At 36.5% G+C, this 15,078-nt stretch overlaps 1 protein-coding gene across 1 annotated transcript; it reads right to left on the bottom strand.

Annotated features, from left to right (window-relative positions):
- Positions 1–9,394: 9,394 nt before the first annotated feature.
- On the bottom strand, positions 9,395–12,925 carry LOC113322629 (zinc finger CCCH domain-containing protein 66-like). Its single transcript, XM_026570758.1, has 2 exons — positions 12,689–12,925; positions 9,395–12,022 (listed from the first exon to the last, which is right to left on the bottom strand). Exon 2 carries the CDS (start codon positions 11,965–11,967, stop codon positions 9,823–9,825), a length of 2,145 nt encoding a protein of 714 aa, XP_026426543.1. The 5' UTR covers positions 11,968–12,022; positions 12,689–12,925; the 3' UTR covers positions 9,395–9,822.
- Positions 12,926–15,078: the final 2,153 nt, after the last annotated feature.

Here is a 15,078-nt window from a genome sequence, read left to right as displayed (position 1 = left end):
GGAGATAAATGAAATGATCATCCAGAAGAGGAGAAACTTCATTTTAAAAGAATGAAGATGAAGAATTTCCTAAAACGACCTTTTACCAAATCCTAACAGAATTAGGTTATCACCAGAAAAGATCTTTTAAAGAGTCAGAAACCGTACATGAACAATAACGGTACAAACGGAGAATAAACAAAAGCCAAAAAATCCTAGAGAATTAACAGACACATTCCAACACAACCCTCTCGAAAATCATGATTCTTCCTTAAGAGGGATAGACGAAAGAATCATGAATAACAAGATTACAAATCATAATCATTCCAATCCAATATAGGACTGGGATATATCTCGTGAGGGGAGGAATTATTTGTTAATCCAAGTTTTTGCTTATTCTTTAGAAAAGAAGAGTATTGCACATCATTCCTTTCCCTTTTAATCACAGTTTTGAAGAACTTTATTGTTGATTTGCGCAAATCATGCACCGTTCTAGAAATCACTTTTTGAGGGAAAAAAGATTTCACAAGAGATTTCTTCTTCTGCACACAACGTTTAGCAGAGCAGGATTGCTTTTGATCATTCGTGCTAAGATGATCCTGATTTTTACACAAGGAAACCGAGAGTTTTGGTAGCATCTTGTGTTTTTCTGTATCACCCTTGTTGTCAAGATGACTGGAGAGGTGATACATAATCGGGTGACATTTGCTGACACGACTTACGAGACACGGTCGGAGTTATTCGACATGTCGTATAAGAATCACGATTGTGATTTTCAACAAAAAGATTAAGAGAACAATCACAGATTTCATCCTTAGGACAATAATCAAGAGTACTCATCCATGCTTTAGTTATCTTATTCACCTCAGTATCTGGACCTTTGGAAGTATGAACACTTTTACAGCACACGAGACCTGTTTCGCTAGTAAATTTTTTCTGAACTCTCTTATCCTCCTTTTTGATTGATCTAACTTCTTTTTGAGACTTTCTTTTACTTTGTCTAAGAATTTTCTTAAGTTGTTGTATAAATCGAGACAACATGGACACAAAGCAATTCTCAATTTTCTTATCAATCAATTTAGGACAATGAGATTTTCCATCATGAGTAGTAACATGACCACTAGACCAGTGATGTTTATCTCTTGATTTAAGTTTGCGATCGAAAATTTTAAGCTTCCCAACAAGCGTGTTTCGCGAAAGAGTATCAAGGTTATTTCCCTCAACGATGGCATATTTTTTAGATTCGTATTTAGATGGCAGCGATCTGAGAATCTTCATCATAATTTCCCTTTCAGGAACAGTCTTACCCAATGCACAAGATGCATTAATAATTTCAGACATTTTGTGATAAAATTCGTCAAATGACTCTTCTTCTGCCATATGAAGGTTTTCCCAATCGGAGTTAAGGTTTTGAAGCCTAGCTTCCTTTTCGCTGGTGTTACCTTCAAATAAAGTTTTTAAAGTATCCCAAGCATCTTTAGATGTGGAGCATGAAGCCACATGGTGTCGAAGATCTGGGGTAATGGCATGCATGATGGCATTCAAACCGTTGGAGTTTTTCTTTGCAGCAAGCGACTCAACAACAATATATGTACCGATGTTTTTAGGCATGGTAAAATTTTTAACTATAACAACGGGAACCTCATATCCATTGATAACATATACCCATGATTGGAAATCACGCGATTGAAAAAAAAATACGCATAGCAATTTTCCACCATAGGTAGTTTGAGCCATCGAAGACTGGTGGTATGTTTCCTGAGACAACAGAACTGTCCATAGAGTCAAATCGCTACAAACACAGACTTGTAAGGTCTTGAACGTGTTTTCCTGCTCTGATACCAATTGAAAAAGAGGGGGTCTAACAACACCAACCAATATTTCGCTTAGCAATCTGTATGGACTAACTCCGAAATACTTTCTAGAGAATCAACTAGACAATCAGACTCAATCTAGGTAAAAGTATCTCAAGGAGTTAATATCTCTCTCTTGTTTTTTATTTACTCAAGCTAATAGAAATCAGCGAGTCTTTAATCAAACACAGGGAATAACTTGGATGGTACCAAAGACCAATATCCAAGGATCAATCAATGACAATCAACAACCAAAGGTTCGGATTACTCTAATTGATGATCTAACATACAACTTGTAGTATTTCAATTATAAAGATAAACAATATAATGCAGAAATAGAAATAACACAAACACCAGAAATTTTGTTAACGAGGAAACCGCAAATGCAGAGAAACCTCGGGACCTAGTCCAGATTGAACATACACTGTATTAAGCCGCTACAGACACTAGCCTACTCCAAGCTAACTTCGGAATGGATTGTAGTTGAACCCCAATCAGTCTCCTACCGATCCAAGGTACAGTTATATTCCCTATGCCTCTGATCCCAGCAGGATACTGCGCACTTGATTCCCTTAGCTGATCTCACCCACAACTAAGAGTTGCTACGACCCAAAATCGCAGGCTTTGACAATAAACAAATCTGTCTCACACAGACAAGTCTATCAAAGGATCAATCTGTCTCCCACAGATAAACCCTAAAGGTTTTGTTCCGTCTTTTGATAATAATCAAGGTGAACATGAACCAATTGATAATCCGGTCTTATATTCCCGAAAAACAGCCTAGAGTTATCAATCACCTCACAACAATCTTAATCGTATGGTAGCGAAACAAGATGTTGCGGAATCACAAACAATGAGACGAAGATGTTTGTGATTACTTTTTATATCGTGCCTATCGGAGATATCAATCTCAAGCCAACCAATCTGATTGTACTCGTACGATAGAAGATGCAAGATCAGATCACACAACTACGATAAAAGTAGTATCGGTCTGGCTTCACAATCCCAATGAAGTCTTTAAGTCGTTAACCTGGTTTTAGAAGAAGAAAACTAAAGGTTAAAGGAGAAACGACTCTAGCACGCACACTAGTATCACACGTAAGGTGTGGGGATTAGTTTTTCACAATAATAGATGTCTCCTTTATATAGTCTTTCAAATCAGGGTTTGCAATTAAGTTACCTTGGTAACAAAGCAATCAATATCCACCGTTAGATGAAAACCTGATTTAGATTCAAGCTAATAATTCTCAACCGTTATATCGAAAACTTAGCTTGTTACACACACTTGATAATGCACGTTTATAGGTTTGTTAACCTTACCCAAACGTACGCACTTGTTGGTTCAACAATAGTTAACCAAATGGTTATCCATATGAGCATTTCATATCAACCATGTTCTTCTTTACCATAACTAGTTGAAATGACTTCAAGATGAACTAGTTAGAGAGTTGTTCAATTACAAGGAAATCTCATGTACTACACAAGACACAATTGAAGCAGAGATGATTTGATTCACTTGAATCGGTTCATGAAATTTTATATCCACGGTTTGCAAACTGCATTCCTTATTCTTTTTAAGTTTAAGTTCAGAAATCATCTTCAGATATATAACCTTCTCAAGTTCGTAGACTAGGTTCGCAGACTTAAGTTACCAGGCAGAGTTTACAAACTCCAACAAAAATTCTCGGGATTGATAACTTCGTCGGTTCGCGGACTTAGCTTCACGTAAGTTGTTTGTCAACTCCAGCAAAAATTATCGGGTTTGAGAACTTCGGAAGTTCGCGGACTGAGTTTGTGGACTTGGCTCACGCCATTCTTCCGGTTCTCTTGATCAACAAAGTTCGCAAACTTTGGTTCAAGGAATAGGGCTTATACATAAATGTGTTTCCACAACAATGCTTATGTCCACTATTGGTTATGTAATCTAAACTCTCATTTCAATCATTGAAACATTCTTAGAGGGCGTTATATAGTTGTTACACCATTTCTCGTCAAAGCATTTTTCAAGATGATTGAAACATATCATGACTTTCGTCACTAGGTAAAGATAAACTTGATCGAAGCGAAAAGCTTACCAACACATATTTCGATATATAGATATGCGAGGTATACTCGGCTCGAAATACCAATGTGTATAATCAAAGTCTATATATATAGCATACGACTTCTTGTCTAAAAGAGTAGGAGATAGAGTAGATAGACTTTTGAGTGATAGATAAGTTCAAGTCTTCACATACCTTTTTGTCGAGAAGTTCCACCGGTTCCTTGAGTAGTTCTTCTACTTGTATGATGAATCTCCATGAAGTCCTTGAGATCAACTACATTTTCGATCCTAGTCCGATACTTAGCTATAATAGACTAGAAATCAAGACTTATAGTTTTGATCACTAAAATTGACAAACATGCTTGAGATAGCAACGCATGCGAGTTCGACCAAGCAATGCTCTAACAATAAGAATAATACCTATTGGTAATTCCTACTTTTTTTAATGGTCATAATGACAATAAGATAGTGAAAAGTTTCCTATTGTGGTTACTGAAAATATGTTGGTAATTGACTAAGGTTTTGACCTTATCAACCCATTGATATTCTGTTTGAAAATACGAAGATTAATCATTATGATTAAACTATGATGAAGATAGGAGATCTCACGATTGGAAATTATGATGAAAATGATAAGATATCGAACCCAAAACGACCTTTTGGACACACAATGATACAGGATAAACAATACGACTACTGGAAGGCAAGCACTCCTGCAATAACTCAAAGGATTGATAGTTGGAGATTTCACCACAACTAGTTCCACAGGTGGATATTATATAAAAATTAACAAGGAGATAATAAGTTTGAAAACCATTAACAAATTAATCACAACAGAAAGTTTGATAATAAGTTTCAAAAATAATAAAAATAAATTAGAACCTATATATTAGAATCTTAGATTTCTTGTACAACCCAATCTAAGTATCAACCATTAACACAATTAAAATAGGATTATGGAAAAACACAGTCAAATCAAAGCGATTCTTATTCAAAACAGAAAATTATGAAAGATGATTACAGGATCAATGTGACTCATTGTCCCACAGGGGTCAAGTTATGTGGTCCTCGTCTCTATCTCTATTTGATTCTTTTCTCTGTTCGTTTTCGTCTCCCTATTTCTCACTTTGGTATGATATGGTTTGCCATATTTTAACATATCTATGAATTATAAAAATTAAGGAGAATTTTATGATATCTAGTATTTGGTGTGAGGATTGAGGAAGTCCCCAATGACCCTCTGATCCAGAAGATATGGCATTGAATAATCTGAGACTCTTTTTTTTTCTCCTTTTTGGAAAAAGAAATATTTATAAACAAGATACACAGGCCTTACAAGACGAAGAAAGGCCCTCCCTTTGAGATCATCATTTACCAGAGTACGCAAAAAAAAAGGCGGGAAACCTATCCATGTACAGATAAGTCGATCACTAACTGACTTTTTGTGCCCCATCAACCATAAAAAAATGTTTGACATGAGGAGAACAAAGAAAGATTATTCTAACAAGGATTTTAATGATCTCCACTATTTTTTTCCTCACAAAGAAACCTACAAACATTTTTGATTAAAACATTACCAGTTTTTTCAACTAGCCAAACTAATTTGTCTGACTGAGGACATTGAAAGCCAATGGAAATGACCTGAATTCTGCGTTGTAGCTCTTGGGTCACAATATTATCCAAACTGGATAGATCCCAACCAGTATCTTGCCTAATTAGATCAACAACTACTAGGTGTTGAATATGAGAGTAATCATGCTCCACTAAATCTTTCAATAGGATTCGAGAGACCCCAGGAATCCGTCCACACATAAATGGATCGACCATTGCCTACACACCACTTCATCCCAACTTTAAAAATTTCCCTTCCTCTAATAATACTTTTCCAACACCAAAAACTATTATTTACGTATACATAAGAAACTTCCCATAAAATGGAATTGGCAACATATTGTGTTGAAGGTTGATAATGGTATTTGGATTCATTATTACTCTCCATGATGTTTTGCCAGGAACAACAAGTTATGGAACTCCAAGTTTCGAATTCCTAAACCTCATTCCTCAATGGGCTTACACACTTTATCCCATTCAATGGCATGCACTCGATGACGACCATCTCTACCATCCAGTGAAAAGGTATTTTAAGTTTATCCGTAGCTGAAATAATTCCTTTAGGAACCCAGATGGTTCGGAGAATGATCCAACACTGAGACTCCTATGTTACCATCAATATTCTTTTGAATTTTTTTTATGGAAAGATTATAATATATTAATTATAAGAATATAATACAATAGATTTACAATCTCATTTTTATCGAAAACATTAGAAATAACACTTGACTTTAAAACTCTTTGTTGAAGCTGGGAGGACCTATGTTGAAGATTTTTTATTCGAGTTTCTTCATATATGTTATCCGCAGCTGAGTTATGCTTTCTATTTATATACTTAATCTTAGCTTGTGGTAGTTTTTCCAGAATTGAGAAAATTTCATGTATGGTATTTTCCGCACTCCAATGAGAATCTTTGTCTGTCTTGTTAATTGTATCAACCAATGTTTTGCGGTCCGTTACTATAGATATGCTGGACAATATGTTTTCGCTTAACCATGTAAAAGCCTTTAGCAAAGCTTTTGACTTTGCATGAAACACCAAAGAAACCGATTCTAATCTCGTTGATTAAATTAGAGGACATATTAGTTTGTTTTACTGCCATGAAAATATTGATTTTATTGAATTATGTACCATGGGGAAAAACTACTGGATTCTGATATTCTTGATTATGCTAATCAAGATTTTACTATTAAAGATTAGTCCATGATTACTAAGAGCTGGTATCACCGACAAAAATATTATAAGTAATCTTGGACAATGGATCACTCAAATGGTGCCGGCCTTTAGCAATCATGGATTAGTCACCTAATTCTGTTTGAAAACCACCTTCGATCAGTGTTCGAATTTCTTTGTGTCATCCTGTAATTTCAGGTGTAAATACCGAATTTTTTTGTGTCATCCTGTAATTTCAGGTGTAAATACCTGCATCTATTTAAAAAACAAAATACTACCATGGGAATATATTATCAACAAGACAGCAAATGTCTCTTTGTTTTGGGATTATATTTCTAAAATTCCCTGGTGGTAAAAAAAAGTTTTTTTTTTTTTATTCATTGTCATATGAATTGCCTTAAACAGTCACAGTTAGTGAATACACGGAACCGTTGAACTAAAAAGCTAATGCGACACACATCACAATTCCTTTATGAACATATTCAAAAGCACTCGAATCATGAAAAATTAGAAAGAAACGAATTCCAAGAATTCTAAGCCGCCCACCTAGGTAGATGCCTAATGAAGGCCTTAGAATTTAGTAAAACATATACATACATCAAATCAAAAGGGTTAGTAGGGAGTGGAAACAAATACAAGTGGAACCCATTTGCATCTTTTGTGTTGTTAATTAGTAGTTATTTGTCTTTCAATGAACGAAAAATCACTGTCTTTCCCTTTCGCTTTCCTGATCCTTGTTTATAATAATTACTCGCTCGGAATCTAAAAAATAAACTTGTTTGTTTTTCACAAAAATTAAGAAAACTATTCATTGGAACCATTTTTCCATATTTTCTTCTAATTTATTTTTTGGTCAGAGAAGTGGTCTCCTTTTTATATTATGAGAATAAATGGAAAGAGAGAAATGATTACTTTATGGGTATAGTAGTAAAATCATGACATTTGATTTTCCACATATGAAAACAAACCTTTTTTTTCTAACCTATCCAAAAAGAAGAAATCTGTCTATTTTTTTTAGAAACGGAGAGAGTATTCTCTTGTAAACCAACGGAAATGGAAGGACGAAAAGCGCTGAGAAATATTGCATTATTCTTGTTAATCTCAATGTAATCCTACAAAAATAATAATGATATTGTAGAATGCTATTCTATTCTATTCTACGGTGATAATGGAAGTAATAATCAAATAATTTTGGGACCACTTAAGTGGAGATGGTGAGATGAAGCATAACATTCCAAATACAAAAGGTCAAAAAAGTAAAGCCCACTGCCTACCCATTTTATAAAGCATGGATCCCTATATACTAATTCCATTATGGAATATAATCTATCTATCAATCCAAAAGGCACAAAACAGGTCAGGAAGGAAAGAAGAATAAGTTTGGAGAGAATAGAAAGAAAAAAAATGATGAGTAGGAGGAAATTGGAAAGAAAAAAACAAAAAGAAATGGGTAGATATGCCTATCCACTCTAGCAATGTAAAAGTGGTTTAGAAGTTGGGAAGCCATCTCCAAAGTTGAGTAGTCGGAGCCTTGGAGGTGAGGGGTTGGACCCCTCCCATCCTCTCTCTATGGGTGAATTCTCTGATAGCCAGTTTAGCAGCTAGAAACAGAAACGCGAGGAAATCTTTTGGAATTAAGGTGAAAATTGGAAATGAGTTTTTTACACCTTCTAATTTTGGGATATTTTATAAAGTACCCCTATTTTGAAATGTACACTTCAAAAGTAACCTAGTTTTTACAAATTTTCTAAAGTACCCCGTTTTATTTAAAAGGCATATTCTATCCAGTTAAGTGCTAGGTGGCAGTTATCTTTCATATTAAAAGTCATATTTATCCCTAAACTACATCTCCTTGGTAGAGAGGATAATGATTCGACAATCCTGAAAGAGGGTGTAACGATCCTGAACTAGGCTCGACGAACCTGAAAGTGGTGTAACGACCCTGAACCGGGCTCGACTAACCTGGAAAATATTGTAGAAGATTGATTCTCCACCAACCAAAAACCCCGAGACACTTGGGAATGATGAACCCTTTTAGGGAATGACGAAACGAACCTGAAAATGATGACACGATGCTAAACCGAGCTCGACAAATTGAAAAAATGATGTACAAGGTAAACGTACTAACAAGTAAAGGGTAAAGAAGTAAATTTTAAAGAAAGTAAACTAGTGTTGAAAAAAGTAGGATGGAAAACTAAACAGTTGGGGCATTTTAGAAAATTTTTTAAAAACAGGGATAACAAAAAAACGAGATCAATAAAACGGAGGTACTTTATAAATTCTCCCTATAATTTTTTCTTTTGCTTCTAGAAGTCAGATATACAGAACACAAGATTCTTGAGAAGCGAAATTCCAAGTAGTGAACCCAAAAAAGAAAAGGTCTTTTGGAGGTAGGAACCAGTAGCTTCCTGCTAACCTTCTGAGTTGGGAGCCTTGGAGGCAAAGGGTTTGACTTCTCCCATTCTACTGAAGTAGAGGGTGGATTTTCAAAAATGTTGCCTTTAAGATCAGGCTAGAAAGTCATCTGGAAGTAATACTGCCACCTGTTATCAAAATTAAAGGAGAAAAAATGAACTTGAAAGAGTAGTACAATTCCAAAGGGCCAAGGCCATTGAAAAGCAACCCAGGTAGTTTTTTTCCCTTGGCTGCTTGTTTTAGGTAATTATGGAGAGGCATAAACAATGCAGCCAAAAATGGAGACATAATGAATGGACAGAACACAAAAGAGAATGCATATTATGAACAATTTACTATAATTATTAGTCATTAGATTTTCAAATTTGAAATTTGTATACAATCTTTCTTTTCAGTTTATATAATGGTGAACCAAGTTGTCACTCAGGTCCCCCATCTCAACTCATTACAGATAGTAGCTTTGCTTGGGGGTCTTATTAGTAAAAAGACCCTCCCAACTTCTTCTTCTTCTAATTACTGGACCTAATTGAATATATATGAAAAATATTTATATATGAGCAGGAAATTTTCTTCCTGCTCAGTTTTTCTCTTCCTTTTTTCTTTTTCTTCTGGAAACAACAAAGTAATTTAAAAAATATTAATAAAAATTTAAAAAATGGCAAGGAAATTGTTAGGCTAGACGAGCAGAGGATAGCAAGACGGCTGCGGCGCGCATGTTATTATTGTTGTTGTTGGGTGGCGGCGTTGTTAAGCCACCATCTGCTCCTGCTCCATGTACAATTGCTCCATATATGGTGAGAGCATATCCATACCTCCACTGTTAAGATGATACTGCTTCTGCATCTGAATTTGCTGTTCCTCCAAACTGAACCGCCTGTTGGGTGATCCGGACTGTTGTGGAGCATCCTTCACTAGGGATTGCACCCATGACACATCGGGCTCATCTCCAGGGCGAGCTAGAGAGGCCATGGTCTCTGGGGGAGAGCCCATTGAAGTATTGTTGGTCCTGAATCCGAAGGACGCAGACTTTCTGAGTTTGTTCAGTTCTTCTCCTTGAACACCCCAGTCCAATTTCCCAGTAGGGGATCCCCAATCTGAAAATGTACTGGTTGACATGGCAGATGAACCCATGAGCCCAGGATGACGATTCATTGCGCTGCGGTCAATGAAGCTCTGACTCCTTTGCTTTGCAAAGGCAGCAGACCTTGAACTCATGGCTGCAACTGCAGATGACTCGAGGCCGAAAGATGGCGACCTTACAGGAGACGATGATAGGTTGCCTGAGTAACTAGAACGAAGCTGCTGCTGCTGGTGGTTCATGTTCTGACGTATCTGAATTCCAGTAGGAGAATTAACCTGAGATGATGACCCGTTTTTAATAGATAAACCTTGTAACTGAGACAGTAAAGAATGATCTAGAGACCCAAACACATCTTCTAGGTTGGTGGGTTTCACACCACCAAGCCTACCACCAGATGAGGCAGCCATAGCTGCAGCAGTAGCCATGGTATTATTCCAGTTTGCCTGAGACGAGAGATTCGACATCTCATCCATCATCTGTTGCTGTTGCTGCTGTTGTTGTTGGTGATGGTAAGGACTTAAACCAAGCATATCAATGTCTAATTCCATATCTCGGGCACTCATCGCGGTCTTCAACCTACTACCAGGAAGCTGCAAGGTGGGTGGAATTAGATTGGACTGATTCTGCCACAGCCCACCTCCCATGGGAGAAGAGCTGGCTGCTAAAGGTGACATGGGAGGCGTTGAGTTGGAGTGCATCATAGCCGAAGGAGACCCAAGTGCCAGTGGGCTCATACTCGACATGTCCAACGGAGAAAGGTTAATGCCAGACGATCTAGGAGATGGTACAGCAGACCCTGTTGACGCATAAAGAGGGCGAAGCTCCTCAGGTTTGTGAGCAAAGAAGCAGACCCTTCGGGTGCATCCTGTCTCGTCCTTACAGAGCCTAGTTCGATACTGAGCTGGGTGCAACCAACACTCGAAAACTCCATGTGCATACTCGCAACCATCACCTTGTCTGCAAGTACCCTTCCGGAATTCCGGGCAAGGTACACAGCTGTAATGGAATTTCCGTGGGTCACGACGTCGTGCGTTCTCTCCTGGATGAACAAACGGGCACTCAGTCCAATCATGAGAGTACGCCCTTGAACAAGGCTTCACCTTGAAAGTATACATCCTGAACTCATCTGTTCCGTAAATCCCGTTCTTTATATCAGGCAAAGTTAGATCAACTGGATACTCTTTCTTGTCACTCCCCTCTTTGTGACCCATCAACTGCTGGAACTCTTCCGGTTGATCAACAACGTCATCAGAAGGAATCCATTCTTCAATGAAATTATCGCCGTTACTCCCTTTCAGCATCATCTCAAGTGCTTTCTTCCTCATAACACAAGACGGCCTTAGACCCGGAGCAATCAAGTCACCAGGTTTGTTTCCTTTGGCATCGACTGAATTACGGTCAGCAGAGTTATCAAGCAAAAACTTAACAATCTCAGGAGAAGTCTTCGACCCACCAGCAGCTGCGCAATGAAGTGCAGTCGTCCCATCCGAACCACATGCCTGGTTAACATCAACAGTACCAATCGACAAGATAAACTTCAAAACATCGGTGCTGCCAAACATGGCTGCAATCATAAGAGGAGTCCTTTCCTCAAGACCCATCTTTCTGGAACCAATAACTCTTCCGTACCAAAGACTTGCTTCATTAACATCACAACCCTCTACTTCAACAGAATTTTTGAAGCCAATTACATCATCTGAAGCAGCCAATTCAAGCAAGGCGGAACAATTTGGGGAAAATCCCTCCTTTTGATTACCTTCCATGAAGGAGGACTCAGTTGGTGTTGTTTTTCTTTTCGAACCACTGCACATGGAAGATGACCCTTTAATTTCCTCTTCTTCACACAATCAATCAATCAATCGCTTTCTGCAAAATATTAGTGGAAACAAAATTCAGCACCTCAATTATCACGAAACAAGAACAAAAGACGGAACTTTCGGTGATCTAAAGATTCTAAATTCACTATTACAAAAACATAAGAAAGATCTTCAAGCAAGAATTGGTCTACTTAAGGTTGGTTTCTAGAAAAGTTTGCCGTCATTAAATTCAAATTAAGAAAGAAATAATTAGTCTAATTACAGTCAAATTTTGACAATATGATTTCAACCTTTACAGCAAATTAAATCCTAACTTGCACTCAATCTCCAAACAATTAAACCTTAAAAAGCTCCACGAATTCAACATCAAAAAAAAAAAAACTAAATTACCTGAATATCAAGTCAATTTCTTAACAGAAATTTTCAATCTTTTTCAATAAAAACCTAAACTCACACTCAATCAAATAACCTTAAATTCAAAATCCAAATAATCAATTCTACACTCAATACAAATCCATAAATAATCCTCAGAAAATTAAAATTAACGTCTTTTTTTTTTTTTGTTGAGGAACACTAAAATTCAAATATACACAGAACCCACAACCTTAAACACAAAACCCAATCAAGAAAATCGTCAAAATCAAACCGTTATCTAAAACCCACACTCAATTAAGAAGAAGAAGACAGAAGAATAAGATCAAAAGAAGAAACATACCTTATCAGAAAATCTTTTTAAGTTATTATTAGAGTAAAGAATTCAGAGACAGTGAGCTGAAGAGAGGAGAAGAAGAATGAGAGAATTTAAGAAGGAGGAACTCAAGAATCTAAAATCCAGAGCTCCCTCCTTTTTAACTAACACGAGTGGAAAGGAAAAGCAGACGAAAGTGAAGGAAGGGGGGCAAAGGCTCCTTCTTTCTTTCCTACTTGTTTCGTTTTTCTTCTTTTCTCTCTAGTCAAAAAAGCAAATGACTTTCTCCCTCTCCAAATGAGATTCAAATGAACCCCAAATTAAATTTCATCTCTAAAATCCAGTGTAGGGCCCACTAAATTTTACGAATATCTAACCGGGTGAGCCGGTAAGAGAGAGAACGTGTCAATTTCAAAATATTTGGAGCGACATGAAAAAGTGGTAACCGGTTAAAGATTCGGAACCTGTAATAATCCGCTTCTTCTTATTTCTTCTAGACTCTAGAGTGGTTGATGTCACCCTATTTGCCGCGTCAGCAATCTCCACTGAATAATAACTGTTTATTTTAATTATTTATTTCGTTATTATGGTATTATAATTAATTAATGATCTCCAGAAATAAATAAAGAAATGGATTGTGATTATATCGATAAGGTCAAATTTCGCACGCGTCTCTATCTCTCTTCTTAGTTTGGTCAATAAAACACGACGTTTTTGTTTAGCTGGTGACTCGATTGTTCAGCGTGTTGATAAGAAGTAGCCTTGGACTGAGATCAAGTGTATTATTATCACTGACCGGGTTCGAGAAAACTAGTCATAGCAATCACCCACAAATTCAAACATCGCGACATTACAGGATTACTGGGACTATTTTTGCTAGGTATTTTTAAATATTGGCATGTTTCTTATAGTTTAGAAGAAAAAAACTCCTAGTTACGGTTTCTTTGCGGGTTTAGACGATTTTATTTGGTCCTAGATCTAGGCATTTTTGAAGCTTATGAAAGAATAAGTCTTACGAAAGAATTTTATCTTTTAAATTTCATGATATGTAAGCATTTGGAATAAGTCATGGAGGATCAAGTCTGATAATCGAAGGTAAAGTGGATTTCAAAACGCCAATTAGATTTTCGTTGAGCAATGAGCACAATTTCAAATAGGGTTCAATCTTGGCCCGCCAAATCAATGGTATGAAAGGAACAATTAGGTTTAGAAACAAAATTAACTACAGGATAGAGCGTAATTTCTGAACGGCACTCGACATAATCATGATTAGCATTTTAGTTTGGATTTCAAAGTTTGTTTTATAAAACTTTGGAACATGTTTTGGAAAAATTGTGGATGACCCAACTTTGGAGCCAAGATTTACTGTTCCACAATTTTCCATACTTGGAATAGATTGTATTCCACCATCTAACGGCAAGGATGTGATATATGTTATTTGGAGGGTGCGCCTTGACTTTCATGTATATATATGAGTGTTGTTTCTAATGAATATTTACACAGTTTTCATTTTTTTCAAGAAAAATATTGCATTAGTTAATATGATCATGTAATTCTTCTGATAAATAAACAACAAATTCAAGCTTCCCATACCCAACCAGCGCCCTTAGAAAATGTGGATGAAGAAGAATTGTTAGATTTCAATAGGGCTTACTAAGACATCGCTTGCGTTAATAAGAGATGTCCGGGGAAAAGTAAATTCGATTATGATCTGTATTTCAAATACTGTACACAACGTTAACTTCATAAGTACCTATCATATAGTGGTGAAATCCAAGCTATGAAGATATAGAAGACTTTTGGAAGATCAAGTCTAATGGTTCCAAGTATGGTTATTTTAAGCCAACTTCCAAGGTTATGTGAAAGTTAACTTTGAGTCCAATCTAAGACAAAAAATAGTCTTTTGACGTTCAATCTGATGATTTTAGAGCGTCTGGTAACTTGCGCTCTATTACTAATCATTAATCCTATGATTTAATATGGAGCGTCAAATCTCTTGATGCGCAATGTCAATAGACTTGGTACTTTGAAACTTTTTGGGACCCTGCACTATTATACTTTGCCTTCCATGATCTATTCTTAATACATGGGTGACATGGAATTTGGAAGGTCTCTTCCATAAAGTTTACTTTTTAGATGAAGAAGAGAAGCTTAAAAGAGTTTCAGTGCTGCTGGAAATCTGGCATTCTCGGTTACTTTTCTCAATTGTTTTTGTCACATGTACTCTTATTCTTATGAATGGGCATGGCATAGCTCAATAGAAACTCGACAACACTAGTACAAAGCTTCATCAATTTTTCAAGATTGTATATTTTTTTAGTACTCATATTATGAGACTTAAATCTGTTAAAATTGCTGATGTTTTACTGTTTATATCAGTTTCGAAACAACAAATTTCCATACCACTAATTGTTATG

This window comes from Papaver somniferum, chromosome 11 (assembly GCF_003573695.1).
Source record: "Papaver somniferum cultivar HN1 chromosome 11, ASM357369v1, whole genome shotgun sequence".
NCBI lineage: Eukaryota > Viridiplantae > Streptophyta > Magnoliopsida > Ranunculales > Papaveraceae > Papaver > Papaver somniferum.
Note: the sequence above shows the minus strand (reverse complement) of the source record. Positions and strands in the feature narration are given on the sequence as shown.